This window comes from Mastacembelus armatus, chromosome 13, assembly GCF_900324485.2.
Source record: "Mastacembelus armatus chromosome 13, fMasArm1.2, whole genome shotgun sequence".
Classification (NCBI taxonomy): domain Eukaryota; kingdom Metazoa; phylum Chordata; class Actinopteri; order Synbranchiformes; family Mastacembelidae; genus Mastacembelus; species Mastacembelus armatus.
Genome location: NC_046645.1, coordinates 22,792,587 through 22,808,675, shown reverse-complemented (window position 1 = coordinate 22,808,675; position 16,089 = coordinate 22,792,587). Strand labels below are relative to the sequence as shown.

Sequence of the window (16,089 nt, the reverse complement as noted above, 5' to 3'; positions counted from 1 at the left end):
TGATTCATCACTTGGCCAACTGTGACAAAAACACTGAAACATTATTGGGTCACAATGCACAATTTTAAATAAGTCATGAAATTACCCATTCAAAGAGCAGAAAAAGAAATGCTCAGTATGCATAGAAAAGGGTTCAGCTGAACATATTAGGAAATCTCTTACCTGAGCAAGTTTCATCATCATATGAGCAAAGACATGCAGGAAGCCAACAACAGCATCCCACAACCTGCTGTGGGCCAGAGACTGCTGGTTACCAGTACAGGGCCCCTGGCAGAGAAAGACATAATGTGGAAAATGATCATACGGAAAAGAAAAAGCCAGTTTCCCATTATGTGAGGAAATTCTGCTAACCAGGGAGGGTGTAACATGTACAGTGATCCCTCACTGGCTTCCCACTATGCACGACCTGTGGTTTACCACTGAGATCTAATCTGATTTTATGATTCAACATTTCGTTCACAGAGGGGCCATCTCACCTGGATGTACTCAGTCAAGCTGTTGAAGACCTGCTTAGCCACTGTCATTGCTTTGGAGAAATTCCTCTTACCAGGCTCATCAATGATGTCTTTTCCTGAGTAGTACCAGTAAAAGTCACTGATAGACTCCTGTGACACCAGTGGAAGAAAGCATGATATTAGTCCTGAATTCCTGACCCAAGTACAAGTGATGACTGTGATAAAAGTATCATTTTAGTGCATGGGATTCAAGTATGTTTATACCCATATGTACAGTTTCAGCATGGTACATTTATATGTTTCTAAACAAAAGGTATGTGCTCTGTCTGGACTCAAAAACAGGAAATTCTCTGGCCTGCACATTCATGGCCAAATGATTAAGACTCATACCACATAGTTCATCCTCACTGACTTGAAAGGGGGCCTTTACTGCATGTCATAGCCCTCTGTCTAACCCTGAGATCTGAGTAAGAGTCTCAGAAAATCAGTGACCTGTAGTCGGAGCAGGTAGTCCACAGTACAGATAATGATGTTGATGGTAGTGGTGCTGCCTGTCTGAGTTCTCAGGTAGTTCTGAAAATCTAAACAACAGAAACAAGATGCTCTTTAAATGTAGTTTTGAACAAATGAAATCTGGTTCTCAAAAAACAGCAGAATGTCCCAAAAATCAAGGTCTACGTCTAACAATCCAGGTAGAGGCTCAGCAGAACTGCTCTTCGTTGACTCACCATTATTGTGGCCCTCACACAGGAGCTGCAGGAAGCGGAAGAGGTCACATGTAAATTCATCATCTGCCATCACTTTCTCATCTGGCCAGAGGAACAAAGAAAATGGAAATGAATGTGCACAAAAAGAACAAATATAAAGTCTGTAACTTTGCTGTGTTATTTTGTTAGAATACGCAGTTTAAAGAAAAATTAGCACAAGGAGTTAGCAGAATTACCAGTGTGCTTTACTTTTTTTTACTTAACTCTTAAATCTCTTAACTCTTAAACTTAAATCTTACTGCTTTTAAACACCTTAAGTTTCTCATCACTGTTCATGAATTTGAGCATTGTACTGTTATTGTCATCTAAGATACTGTATCTGTCCTACTGCTTTGCAGAACAAAGAAACAACAAAAGCTTTTACCAAAAAATTCTAGTGCAAACTATACGGTATTATTCTTACAAACTGCACTCTGCACTTTATTCTGTTATCACTGAAAGGAACAGAAATCTAATAGGAAACAAAACACTGGTAAGAATTTAAAAAGTGATTTTTATTCACTTTAAGGCCTAAAATTATATTTTTGGTGGATCAGGCAAGATTATTTAACCAGCTCCAAAAAACCATCCTTACAGAATACTGTATTCTTTTCAAACCAGGGCAGAGATATGTCTCACTTCATATCGAAATATACTGTATACTCTAATTTCTTCAAATAAAAAATATATAAAAACAGTTTTGACAAGGAAAGCCACACTGGTAGTGAATTATCCTTTGCTTGTTTCAAGAAAAATAAGTCTACACTGAATGACTTGTTAGGAAAGCATGCTCACACAGACTATATAGTATTCAAATTAGATTTTTAGATTGCTCATCAACTGTATTATAAAGAACAGCACTAGTGAAATAGTGATTATGTAAAACTACATGTGCCATCACCTCCTACCACTGCCTGCTTTTATTAGAATATGTTAGTGAAAACCACAAACACCTCTGAGTCCCTGTCCATTTGTTCAGCAGGAACGAGACGCTGAGGCTTCCATACCGACTCCATTTTTGGTCTCTCCTTTTGCTCCTGCACCCAAACTTTACCTCTGTCTAGCTCTCAAGATACTTTTTTACAAGAAAACATCTACTCAGTCAAACTCAAATGGACAGCAAATTAAACACAGGTAACATCACATTGAAAAGGACAAGGTATACACAGAAAAAACAGTAATAGCTCTTTATAAAATACAAACGAGGGAACAGTCATATGACACACATGTGAACACAGACATACAAAAATAAGGCAAAGGGCACAGTGTCATGCATGACAGATCTACTGAACTCTGCAAACTCCAAAAAGCTATGAGTATGGATGCTGGGGAAAACAGTAATGTGTATCTAAGGCTAGAAAATACAGCATGACTTAATCCGTGTTGTTGTCATAATTGAAGTAAAGAATGTGAACTAATCTTCTCAGCCTAAGTGAGTAGTTTTTTACAGAAACACTTTTGATAAATCTCTATAAACATACTATTAGCAAACTCTCTTTCTCAAAAATGCAGAAGCATGCTCAGATTTCATGATGATGGTGCATAAACAACACAAAACAAAACTGTGGCAGTGATGCTGGGTCTCATATTTCCCACAACAACAAACATGGACACGGTAAAAACTAATGATGTTTAATAATCCCATATCTATGGCACGCACAGGGTGGGATCACATACTGTACAACAGAGTCGAGGGATTATGAACGAATACATAATTACAGGTGACATGATTGAGAAAGTACTACAACTTCTTTTTTATTTAAAACTTACTAACAATTTACCTTTTTTTTTTTCTATGTATGTACAGTGGAGAATTTCAGCCTGTGTTTTCTCTCTTGTCTTGAAACTTAGCCAACCACCTACTGGGACAAACGGTGGCTGGGTGTAAAACTCCTGCTGTCTTAAGTTTGGCCACGTGCTGTGCAAGATCAGCATCAGCCGTTATTTGCTGCACTTTTTACTTTACCGTTGTGGTAAAACAGGTCAAAATAAAAAAGTTTGAGAAGTTACAGAATGTGATGATTTATATACTGTGATTTTACACAGATGGTCCAGGTCTGTAAGGGTTAACCCTGGACATACTGCCACATGTGAACCAACTACATTTTAATGATGTGTACAAGAGCAATATTAGGCTTAGACAGCTCCTACTGCTGCTGCAATTCATTTCAGTTTCCACGACATGGGGTTTAGTGTAGTTCTCTATGATCTATGAAAGAACTAAGTAGGAGAGGAAAAATGAGGTTACAGCTTTTCCTTCCCAATGATCAGTCACAAGACTGAGAGTGTCAGAGTTACAGCAGATCTGTGATAAATCACTCAAGGATACAAACGAACCTTTACAATCACTTTGAAAGGAAAAGGGCAGACATACAATGCAATAAGTACGGCTACAGTCTTGTAACTGTGAGGTTTCCATTATAGTGTAACAATAAGGAAGTGATTATAAAGCTTAATTGTATAGGTTCCTTGAGTGTGAAATGAAATGCATATTAAGTTAACAGCATGGAAAAGACTAGTCATGTGATTGGGAGCTAAAAAAGAAAGAGGACAGCAAGAAAGAAAATACGTGACAGCAAAGTTTCATTTACCACGTTCTAGCTTCATATCTGAGAACCATGAGAGCAGCAAATTGACGAGTGGGAGGGACACGGGCATGAAGTAAAAGGGTTGAAACAGGAAAAGTGAATGAGATGTGGGAGAGAGAAAGACAAAAAGAGACGTAGTGAGTCCAAAAATCGCATGGCTGTTGTGAATGATAAACAGTTTCATACACCAAGCATCAAAATGCTGTGACTAGGTCAAGAGCTCTAAACATTCTCAACACACTTACATGAAAATATCCTTGAAACCTGGCATCCATAAACAGTCACACTCAGACACACACAGATACACACAAGAACAGACTACACACCCAAACTACATCAGGACGTATTATATCACAAACCAATGCAAAATCAAAAAGGAGAAAAAAGTTGTAGTGGTGTGTGTTTATGGGTGTAAATGTAGCTGCCTGTATGGCAGTGTGTTCAGATACTCACTGGTGCCCTCCTCTGAAACCATCCCAAGCCCCTCAGCCTTGTTCTGTCTCTCAAAAGCATTCAGATCCAAAACGCTGTCGACGTCAAACACACAATATATAATCAACTAACTTTGCTTTGAGTTAGACTTTCTCAAAACAGTAGAAGCATCTGGAAAACCTCCGTGATCAAAAACAGGAGCATTAACTAGAGAATTGATAACACACCTGCAGGTCTGCATCAGAGCCTGAACGCTGAGAAAGAATCCCACATCCTTTTTATCCTTCAGATAGTCCAGCATTCTCTACACAGACAATAAAACAGGAAAACAGAAGTAAAATCTTCTTCAGATATTTCCAGAGAAGGACTAGGTGGTCAGTGGTTTTGTTTTTGACTGAGAAATAGAAAATTTAGTTTAGCTTATGACTGAAGCATTTCATGCATCCATCTGTTAACTATACTGCTTATTTTGTAGGGTGTCATGGGGGGAGCTGGAGCCAATCCCAGCTGACACTGGGAAAGAAGCTGGGTGCACCCTGGTGGACAGAGCTTCAGTCTGGGCCAACACATAGACAGACAAACACTCACATTCACACCTAAAGGCAATTTAGAATCACTAAACAACCTAAGCTCCATGTGTTTGGACTGTGGGAGAAGACAACCCAGGCAGACACAAGGGGAACATGCAAACTCCACACAGAAAGCATCCAGTCGGCTGTGGACATAACCCCAAACCCCCTGGGGTTTTGATGCAACAATACTAACTACTATGGCCTACAGGTTTCTAGTTCAACTATACTTGTTTAAAATGTATGAAAAACTTTCATATGGTGTGTTTACCTGCTGTACATCACTGTTCCCTCCATTGAGGATGGAGATTCCCAGTTTGAGTGTGGAAGAAACCATAGCTCCAGGTTCACCTGAAACAAGGTGAAACTTAAGCAGCGTGCAACTGTTTCTGACTTAATGAAATCACAGTAAAGATGGATCATTTCTGCCATGACATCGCATTTGATCTATTACTGACCTTGTATTACATGGCCCTATACTTGCATTTTTAACACTAAACTGCATTACAACATTACAGCATTTAGTTAACAAATGATCATTCCACTGCTTTTAGCATTTTCATAATTACATTCCCTGAAGTATTGTACATTATCAACATCATTTCTTGTGTAATATAATAACACCACTGATCTGATTTGTCCTACACATGGGAAATGCACCTCACATTAAGTGGATAGGGAATACCAATTACACATCTAAAAAACCAATGTTTATTACACATTAGCCCAGATAGGTCATTTATCACTCATGGGAAATTTGGCACGTAGCTGTTCTGGCTCAGATCATTGCAGCCTTTAGTTAAATTATTGTCCACAAGCAGCAAAAATGTATGTGTATATGTTTGAGGGGTGGTCCTGGGTATAGCAGCTACCTTTACAGGCACTGATCATCTGCAGCACCATCTCTGCAGCCCCACGGTTGTGGAGACGGGACTGTTGATACAGAAGTCTCTGTTTCTCCATCTCTTTTTCCTGTGGAGCAGAGCAGGATGGACACAGCTGTAACCCTGCCAACAGGGACTGCACTGCCCCCCGCACACACTCACACGCTAACAAGCACACAAAACACATCCTCAAATTTATATTCGGATAAACACTATTCATGATAATATTCATCCTGAACATAACTAAAACTACTGCTAGAACCAAAAATACTCCTGAGCAAGGAAAAATGTCTGTTGGAATTATATTTTTTCAGATCTAACCCCTTATGAGCAAAAACATTATTGTTCATTAAAAAGAAAATTTAGCAACACAGTGGTTCATTTTTACAATTTCTATCAATTTAAATTTTTTCCACAAAGCTAAGTAAGATGCATCCGAACTTTCCAATAAACCAGATTAAACTGAACCTCATGAAGCTGCTGCCAATTCTTTCACCTGACCGTGACCAAGATACAAGTTAATTTCCACAAATGTTGAACTCTTCTCTCCGGGGCTAGAACTGGTTTAAAAAAACACTGTCTTGGTGATGGAAGCACGGGCAATAATTTTGGCTCAGGAGCTGGCTGCAACACTAGAACAACAAAGTCCAAATCTATAAAACTAAAACTCATTCATCTCCACAAAGCTGGCTATACAGGAACACACAGACACACCCACTCTCTTCCACTGGAAAACAATGTGTATTAGTGATGGAGAACGTTATTCCAGCTCTTGACATCTTCCAGAGGCAGCAAACATCTGATGGCAGCAAACATTTCTTCCCAGAGCATAACACATACTTCACACACTCATCTGAGCAGTAACACATCTGAGTAACACTTACAGCATGCAACCCTGCTTTTCAGATCCCTACAGCAGCATTGTGTGGCCCCTGTCTGCTCTTCAGTTTATCAATACAACATCTGTAATAAGTCTGTGAACCTGAGCTCCACCTAAGGGAAAGGCTTCTCCTTGAGCATTATTTAGGTTATGACCTTTGGATTTACTTTAACCAATTTAACAACTTTGAGATATTGATAGTGAACTTTCCACAAACATAATCTTTCTGTTATAAATGAATTAATGGGTTTGATTTGAAATTCATTGTAAGAAAAATAATTATTTCAATTTGAACAATTTCATCTGTATAAAACTGTCACTAGTACTATTTATATTTGTATGTGCAGGTATTTACAGATACTGTTTACTGTTTCACTGTACAGTGCAACACTCATGCTTTCTTAATGCTGCTGTATAACATAGTATGCTACTTGCTGCTATACTTACTTATATTGTTATTCACTGTCAAGTCATACTGTATTACATTATTTCCTTCATTATAAATGACACTGTATATTTGCAGCTGCTATGAAAAACCATGACAAAAGACCCACCCACTGCACACCATGCATAAAGCCCCACCCATAGCACCCACAACCATTTACCCCTCCCTCCGCCCCCCTCCCTCGTAAGCCTGTGTTTATTAAAATTATGGAGCAACTTTTCTCTGGTTACAGAAGTTCTGCTCTGCATTCGAGCAAAATATGCTTCTTTGTGATGAGTGAAGAGAGACTGTATATTATAGGAGTGTGTGAGTGTCTGGCCGTGAGTGTTGCAGTGTAGGGTTGCATGAGGGTGCGTTTGGATTTGGGACAGTGTATGTATGGCTGACTGTGCAGGCTTTTACTGTAGTCCTAGGTGAGCACAGAGAGGGAGACTTGTTGACATTGTCCAATTCAAAAAGTAAAGACAAGCAAAATCAGTTAGTTGTCATCTCAAACTTGAGTTATCGGTAAGACCATACAGATGAAGACAGCCCAATTACCAGGTGAGTACAGGAAGGTGTGAGTCAGGAAAGGGTGGTGTAAGCTGGGGAGAGACTGACTACAGATACACAAGGTCAGCACAAGAGCTGGTTCTACTGTTAGGAGGGGGCTCAGTTTAACTGTTATCAGGCTTTTCAATAACAGATGCTCAATGCAGTCTTGGATGGCAGCATCACATCAGGTACCAAAAAGAAACATGTTAGATTGATGAACTACCTCTAAATTAAAATCAACACTGAACTCACTGAAGGGTTTCTTAAAGTCCATCAACAAATTTGTAATGCTACCCTCCAGGAAAAGCCATGGACCTCTATAGCTACAACATCACAATGTCCAAACCTGGCCTTTGAAGCAAAACAAATCATTGAGCTATTCATTCAAATTACCAGTTGCTTCACTAGAGTGTACCAAGGTTAAGTTTGGTTTGGTGTTTGAGTCTTAGTGAATATGTCTGGCCAAAGAAGTGATGAAAATGCTGGAGAACGTTTTTATAATCGATATGTTAAAATCTTGATTTGCCATAGACTTAGTCAATCAACCTCAAAGAATGTAGAAGCACATCAGGCTTGGAAATTGTGATTCTAAAATTTAACAACTAGCAAAAACTCAGTGGTTTGTTTTGACCTGGGCTTAATATTGTTGTCTTTAGATACATCATCTCTCTGCACTCAAGTCATGCATTTTAGGAAATCAGACAAATTGAGTCCACGACATTGATCCAACTGGTGGGCAGAGTCCAGCAAAGGCATGCACAGGTCAGTCCACCATGGCAGGAAATAGGTGAGAGTGGACGAGAGAAAAGAGGAGGAGAAAGAGAAATGTTGTAGCAAGGGTAGGGTGGGGGGGTGTGCCGAGTGTGATGTCATGGTGTGGTCACTCAGTGCGTGGGGAGCTGCTTCTCCGCTGACTCCCCTGTGTCCCTTCCCCTGGTCCCCCCATACCATCTCTGTCTGTCGCACCTCAAAGGATGGCTCCTCCCCCTCCTGTTCTCCCCCTTCGTCCTCCTCACCAATGTGACAGCTCTGGGGGAAGATGACAGCAAGTCAGGGAATGGGTTAGAGTTAGGGGGAAAAATGATTGTAATCAGCCATAAATAGTTGGTGTTACAGCCAAATTTCAATTTCAGTGTCAGATTACCACCATGTTCTTCGTGATAATAATGTGTTAAAATGTAATTCTATCATTTTTCATACACAGAGCACACAATTTATTTCTCAGGACACTATGAGTCTGTGAGCCTGACTCAAAATCTTATGACAAGAAGCTGCTCAAGACTAAGCCTTACCTTTGCCATAATATCGGCATATGACATATAGAGATGGTCAACGTCAAGTTTGCTGTAATGATACAACACATAACAGGAATCAGTGAGTGTCCCTGCAGAAACAAAAGTGAGCTGCAGAAGGAGCAGGAGGCTCTTACGTCTTTTCTGTGAGTGCTGTGCGACTGAAATGAAGAATCAGCTGGTGAAGGGGGTCAGGCTTGGTCTCCGTCTCCTCTTCCTCTTCCTCCTCTTCCTCCATGGCTTTCTAATTATTGGACATAGCATGAATCATGACAAAAGCCTTAGTAGCCTTAGTACACACTTTAACCAACAAAAACCAATAGTATATTCCAGAGTTAAAGATAAGGACAGCTTACTGATAAGTCATCAATCATCTTGTCCTCAAATGAGTACCCTTCGTTCTCTAACCAGTTCCGCTTGTATGCATCCAGGAACATGTTGGTTGCCCTGTGCCTGTGAGAAGAGAGGCCATTGGACTGTAACTGCTCATGTAAAGCCTTCTGATTTGATTATTATGGATTCTTTTTTATTGAGTACAAAGGGCATCATTACGTGGGAATGTTATACAGGGGTGTCATCCTGAAACAGGCCACCACAGCCCTACGACGCTGTTTGGACAGCAGCTTGTGCCACACCATTTTCTTTGACTTGAAAGGATGCTCAGTCTGAAGCAAGGAAAAAAAAAAACCCAAATGAACAAAATCTTCCTGAGTTTGTTTTTTGCAACTGCCCTTTCAACAACTGGGATGCAACAGCAGCCAAACAATACACCTTATACACCATCATGTGTTTTTTTTTTTTTTTGCAGTTTTATGCTTGTGTGTATACTCACCACTTCAATGTGATAGAGGACAGCTGACACCTCCTGTACTCTTTTCACCACCTTCTCAGGGTCCTCTGCATCTTCAGCTTTTCCAGACATCTCCTTATAAAGAGACATTTGCCAGCGCATAGCTGGGTCCTCCACCTGAAATAAAGAACCATTGCCATAATAATGCACACAAAGATATTTAAAGGACAATCCATATATTTATACTCTTTTATCTGTAAAAAAATTAAAATTCAACTCACTTTGCCTTGCAGATGCAGGTTGTTGTTCAAGAACTCCCTCACTTCTTCATCTGTGTCTTTCTACAAGGGAAGAAACCAGGAATCAGAGAACATTTTTATTTTATTTCTTCATTCAAGACAATAAAATATTCTAGATTTAGTATAGAACAGCATACTGACATGTATGATATTTGTCATTAAAATAGATCATTTTACAGTATATCAATGAGTTGAGTTCAAACTCATCAAAGTACCAATGAGTATCTGATCTTGGCAAGATTGATGAGCTCCTGGTCTGCAGGCGAGCACATGTTGAGGCCGATGGGTAGCATCTTCTTTAACGCTGCCACGATAAGGGATGTCTGCACAGAGTATCGATCCCCCCGTCGCTTCTTCTTGGTACGCTCCTGTTCAGATCCTCCAGACTACAGACAGAATAAAAGTTCAGGCCAATCCATCATTTGGTTTACAAGCCCTTATGCCTCACACATTAAAAATTTCCTTTTCAGAAAGCATTTTTGTGACATCAAAGAATTTTGAAATATTTAACAAAAGTGATGACAAAGTACTTTTAACACAAAACACAACCGGAAACTGACACAATGCACTGGCAAGAACCAACTGCAGAGTAACATTTTACATAACATTATAACATGCTGATAAAAGGAATCAACAATTAGGTGAACATGATCATTCATCAGCTGAATAAAGGCAGATCAACAACAGTATTTTTGTGTTAACATGACTTCTGATGTGGTTTCAGGTACTTCGTTGCTCTATCAACTACAGTTGTTACACACAATGCAGCCTCGCTGTTAGTAGTGCAGTGGCCAGACAAGACACATTGTCCATTGGGCAGCTCATAGAACAGCACAAGTCTGCGGGATCAGCTCCATCACCCTAAAGCTCTTCTCACAAACTCCCGTCCCGTGGCTTCCCATGTTCATTACGGGCTGTTTTCTGACCTCATAGCCCCCTTGCTGCCCTCAGTGCATATATATATATTTTGTGTGTGTGTGTGTGTGTGTGTGTGTGTGCGTGTGTGTGTGTGTGTGTGCGTGCGCGCGCGTGTGCGTGCGTGCGTGCGTGCGTGTGTGTGTGTGCGCATGTGTGTGTGGCTAAAAACTTCTCTTCAGGCAGAAAGGTGCTGTGATGATCAGGTAACAGAAGCTCACTACAGTAATGCCCATCTGATAGCCATGGAGAGGAGGTTTTCTAATGTATCTTACAGCAACCACATAAGACATGAACCCAGCAGTGATTAGACACTGAATGATTTAACAATTTAATAGTGTCAATGAATTAGACATGAGGTAATGAGCCCAGTTAGTAAATATGATGACTGCTATCTGGTGATCTCGAGCTTGCTACACTCTCTCCCAACAGACCCAGCTAGCTACGTGTGCTGCTGATGGATCAAGTGAATCTCATGATGACAGCAAAGGGCATGGCTTTTTGGTGAACACAAAGCCAATGACAATATTGAAAAGAGTAGAGTCTCCCAGCGCAGGAATCTTTACCACATAAGCTGAAAGAAATTCAAGCATCAATTACAAAATTTCAACATCACAGATGGCACAGTAGCACGGGCTCCAACTCTGTATCCAACAGGGCCGATCTAAAGGCAAACTGTTTATTAAACAAAAATAGGATGATGGTGCTCGGCTGCAGGTGTGGACAATCCAAAGTAGATACACAACTGCTCAACCGAGCACCATGAGACCTCACAGGCCCCTAAGATCTACAGCAAAGAGCTTTCATCAAGCCGCTCCAGACCCCTACTCACACATATATGAACACACACAAAAACACAGACACTTTACTAACACACGCACAATACAACCTTCCACACCTTCCACTCAGAAAACAGCCTACATACAAACAGTTCCAACTAAAACTACATTATACTGTATCACCCATAGATAAGCATTATTATACCACTGCTATCACACTGTTTGTTGTCATGAGCTATTTCCTCATGGTAACTGTGTGTTTATAATCTGGCTTGTGTGTTTGTATGTGTGTGAATACTGGGGTCTGTGTGTAAGGAGTGTGGTAGTCCATGGGAGAGCTTGATGAAATGCCTCCCCAAACTCAGGGTGCCATGCGATCAGCACAGCGCTCGTGCACAAACACAGTCTAACCTCTCCATCTCCGGCCTAGTGGCCCAGCGTCCAACCCCGACACAGGATATAAGGAGAAAAGACAGTTAGCGACACTCCTGCTACTGCCTCAACACTGTACACTGCCACTTTCATTGTCCTGGAAAAGGGTGTTATTAGTTGTGCAACAGCATATTACTTTACATTTACAGAATATGATCATTGTTTACCTGACATACTTATCCATAGCAACTTTAAAAAGGGAAGGAAATAACAGCTGAAAACTGATCAAGAGTGGTTCCCTTTAAAATTGTCTCTGCTTGAAATGGGTGGTGTTAGTGAAATATTAATGATTAGAGTTTAGTTTCACAATGAGTTACAACTTAAGATATGGAGTAAGTGAATACAACATTTTCTCAAGTAACAGAAGATGTTTAAAGCCCATTCGTCTGCAAGTCCACTCTCACCTTGCTCATCTTGCTTTTACTGTCAGCAGTCAGGAAGGACATATTGTTGATCTCATTCATGACCACAAAGTTCTGCTCCTCCCTCTTAAAGTTCTGCAATGAATAACGCAAGGAAACTTTTAAGTCATAAAAGCCAGACCAATATCAAACAAAAAAACAGAAAAGAACACAGAAATCTGAAGACTCACGTGAGATTTGGACCAGAAAATGAAGACCTCTCCCACCATCCGGAAGAGTTCCTCTGCATCTGGATCAGGGCAGGTCAGCCAGCGCGCCCTACAGATGACAGCAGTGACAGTAATGGATTAACTCAAGACCCAGTTAAACCTGTAAGTTAAGTCTTAACCAGGACTCACTTCTTTTACTGAACAAACTGGGTTTATTATTCACATTTATTTATTATAATACAATATCTATATATCTTAGATGCTGAGAGGCTTTTTCACAAATGGGAATTAAACTGGCACCACCTTATCAAAATATACATGCATCTTATCTCCTTCTTCTAACTGTCATACAGCTCGTGCCATTATCCTCTTTTATTTGTTGCTAATACTGAAAGTTTGGTGGTCACACATATGTCCATAATTTTGTAAATGTACCCAAAAACATATTACAACACTGTAAGCTGAGGCAATTTTATTTTTCTTTCTGACTGAGATGGACCATTCTGTTCTGGTAGATCAAACTTTTTTAGCTTTTCTGCCTGTGCTTTGTTTGTAATGTCACTGTAAACGCTGGACAATAATACAGTAAAAAACGCTGTGATTATGTCTCTACATCAAATGGAATAACAGAGGGTCTGTCAAAGAGTGTTTAAAGAAGACTCATGCTCACTGATTGTTAATCACTAATTCCTAATACTAAAATAGCAGCATCATCAAGGCACCAGTACAATCAGCTACCTGTTATTGTCCACATAGCGGATGAGCAAAGGGTAGAGAGCATAGAGGTCTCGACACAGCACAGCAAACTCATCTCGGATGGTCCCATTTTCACTGTCCACCTCTGTCTTGCCCTCCATTCGTAGGTGATCCTCTTCAGCCACCACCTTCGATGAGCGCTTTTTCAGCTTTTCCATGGTGGGGATGAAGTGGGATTTCAGCATCTCTGGTTTAGCCCTGCTGACAATGGGCTGCGCGAACACTGAAGAGGTAAACATGAGAGAACCCTAGTCAGTGGTAGAAGGAGTGAGCGGAGTTTTGTGTGTAACTTTGCCAAATTAATGTCGGACTCCTTAATTTTCTCTGGACCCCTCCCCAATCTGAGACATGTTTAGCCACATGTCGTCGTTCCGTCGCTGGCTGTCTAGGTGGTGTCCAGCCAACGATGTGGGTTTCATAGACAATTGGGCCACTTTCTGGGGAAAACTCAGTCTGGCAGAGAGGGACGGTATCCATCCCACTTTGAATGGTGCGGCACTCATCTCTAGAAATCTCGTCGAGTTTATTAACCAACCTAAAGTTTGATAATCCAGAGTGGGGACCGGGACGCAGAGACTCAGTCTAAAACGCCTCTCTGCAGTTTCCTTAGAGCCGTCACCCCCCCCACACCACATAGAGATTGTGTCTGCCCCTCAAACATATAAATCAGATGTTAACAGAAGAGGAGTTATTCATAACAACCTAATAAAAATTAAGACCACTCCTCTTATTGAACAGAAAAACAGAACAGTCAGATGTGGATTATTAAATATCAGGTCTCTATCAGATCTGATCACCAAATTGACTTACTCTGTCTTACTGAAACCTGGCTACAGCAGGATGAATATGTCAGTCTGAATGAATCAACCCCCCTCAGTCATAAAAATTATCATGTTCCTCGAAGCACAGGTCGAGGTGGAGGAGTAGCTGCAATCTTCCACTCAAACTTATTATTAAACTTTCATCCTCAGAACAGTTATAACTCATTTGAGAGCCTCACTCTTAGTCTCTCACATCCAAACTGGAAAACACAAAAACCAGTTCTACTTGTCATTGTGTACCGTCCACCTGTCCCTTACTCAGAGTTTTCAACTGAATTCCCATACTTCCTGTCTGATTTAGTGCTTAGTTCAGATAAAGTCATTATAGTGGGAGATTTTAACATTCATGTAGATGTTGAAAATAACGGCCTCAGCATTGCATTTAATTCTATATTAGATTCAATTGGTTTCACTCAAAATGTTAATAAACCCACCCACTGTTTCAATCACACCCTTGATCTTGTTCTGACCTATGGCATCGAAATTGAACATTTAATAGTTTTTCCCCAAAATCCTGTTTTTTAAGATCATTCTTTAATAACTTTTGAATTTAAAATGATGGATCATGCAGCGTTTGGAAGAAAATTCCACTGCAGCAGATGTTTATCTGACAAAGCTGTTAATAAATTTAAGAAAATGATTCCATCTTTATTTACGTCTATGCCATGTGCCAACACAGTGGAGGGCAGCTGCTTCAATCCCACTCCCTACCAAATTGATCATATTGTTGACAGTGCTGTAACTTCACTGCGTTAAACACTTGATACTGTGGCCCCTTGAAAAAGAAGTTAGTGAATCAGAGAAGACTAGCCCCATGGTATAATTTACATGTTCGTACCTTAAAGCAGGCATCACGAAGGCTGGAAAGGAAGTGGCGTTCCACAAATTTAGAGGAATTTTATCTAGTCTGGAAAAACAGTCTACTAACATATAAAAAAGCTCCGTAAAGCCAGAACTACTATATTATAACATATACTATTCATCACTAATAGAGGAAAATAAGAACAATCCCGGGTTTTTTTTCAGCACTGTAGCCAGGCTGACAAAAAGTCACAGCTCTGTTGAGCCCAGTGTTCCCTTAGCTCTCAGCAGTGATGACTTTATGAGTTTCTTTACAAATAAAATCACAACTATTAGAGATAAAATTCAGCAGACGCTTCCTATACCTGCAATAAATGAATCTTCTACTACAGTAGCTCTTGAATCATCTGTAGGACCTCAGTTATGTTTAGACTGCTTCTCACCCATAGATCTCTCTGAATTTATATCAGTAGTTGCTTCATCTAAATCATCAACGTGTCTCTTAGACCCCATCCCGACTAGACTGCTTAAAGACACCCTGCCATTAATTAACTCATCTTTATTAGACTTAGTAAATTTATCTCTAGTATCAGGCTACGTACCACAGGCCTTTAAGACTGCAGTAATCAAACCCTTACTCAAAAAGCCTAGTCTTGATCCAGGAGTCTTTGCTAATTATAGACCAATATCCAACCTACCATTTATTTCTAAAATCCTTGAAAAAGCTGTTGCTAAGCAGCTATCAGACCACTTACACAGGAATGAACTATTTTAAGATTTTCAATCAGGATTTAGAGCACATCATAGTACAGAAACAGCACTGTTAAAAGTCACCAACAGACTTCTCTTAGCCTCATCTTAGCAGATATTGGACTTGTTTCTATACTTGTCCTCCTAGACCTTAGTGCTGCATTTGACACTATTGACCACAACATCTTATTACATAGATTGGAGCATGTGACTGGTATCGGAGGAACAGCATGAAAATGGTTCCAATCCTATTTATCGGACAGATTCCAGTTTGTTCATGTCCATGATGAACCTTCCACGTGGTTAGTCCAGTTAGTTATGGAGTTCCACAAGGCTCTGTGCTAGGACAG

At 40.2% G+C, this 16,089-nt stretch overlaps 1 protein-coding gene across 7 annotated transcripts in view; it reads right to left on the bottom strand.

The window, feature by feature from the left end:
• Positions 1-16,089, bottom strand: part of ryr1b (ryanodine receptor 1b (skeletal)) — a 65,136-nt gene that overhangs the window by 9,842 nt on the left and 39,205 nt on the right. The window contains exons 69-89 of one of the 7 annotated variants that reach the window (XM_026317685.2): positions 13,350-13,590; positions 12,633-12,720; positions 12,445-12,537; positions 12,020-12,034; positions 10,130-10,300; positions 9,897-9,956; positions 9,658-9,792; positions 9,378-9,490; positions 9,182-9,278; positions 8,963-9,069; positions 8,826-8,877; positions 8,500-8,562; positions 5,663-5,762; positions 5,062-5,141; positions 4,449-4,525; positions 4,243-4,316; positions 3,793-3,810; positions 1,184-1,264; positions 948-1,036; positions 477-605; positions 163-267 (exon numbers count right to left, since the gene is read on the bottom strand). In XM_026317685.2, coding sequence (XP_026173470.1) covers positions 163-267; positions 477-605; positions 948-1,036; positions 1,184-1,264; positions 3,793-3,810; positions 4,243-4,316; positions 4,449-4,525; positions 5,062-5,141; positions 5,663-5,762; positions 8,500-8,562; positions 8,826-8,877; positions 8,963-9,069; positions 9,182-9,278; positions 9,378-9,490; positions 9,658-9,792; positions 9,897-9,956; positions 10,130-10,300; positions 12,020-12,034; positions 12,445-12,537; positions 12,633-12,720; positions 13,350-13,590 — 1,988 coding nt within the window. Of the gene's footprint in view, positions 1-162; positions 268-476; positions 606-947; positions 1,037-1,183; positions 1,265-3,792; positions 3,811-4,242; positions 4,317-4,448; positions 4,526-5,061; positions 5,142-5,662; positions 5,763-8,481; positions 8,563-8,825; positions 8,878-8,962; positions 9,070-9,181; positions 9,279-9,377; positions 9,491-9,657; positions 9,793-9,896; positions 9,957-10,129; positions 10,301-12,019; positions 12,035-12,444; positions 12,538-12,632; positions 12,721-13,349; positions 13,591-16,089 lie in introns of all 7 variants that reach the window. The other 6 variants (XM_026317667.2, XM_026317693.2, XM_026317710.2 and 3 more) reach the window with 6 other exon arrangements.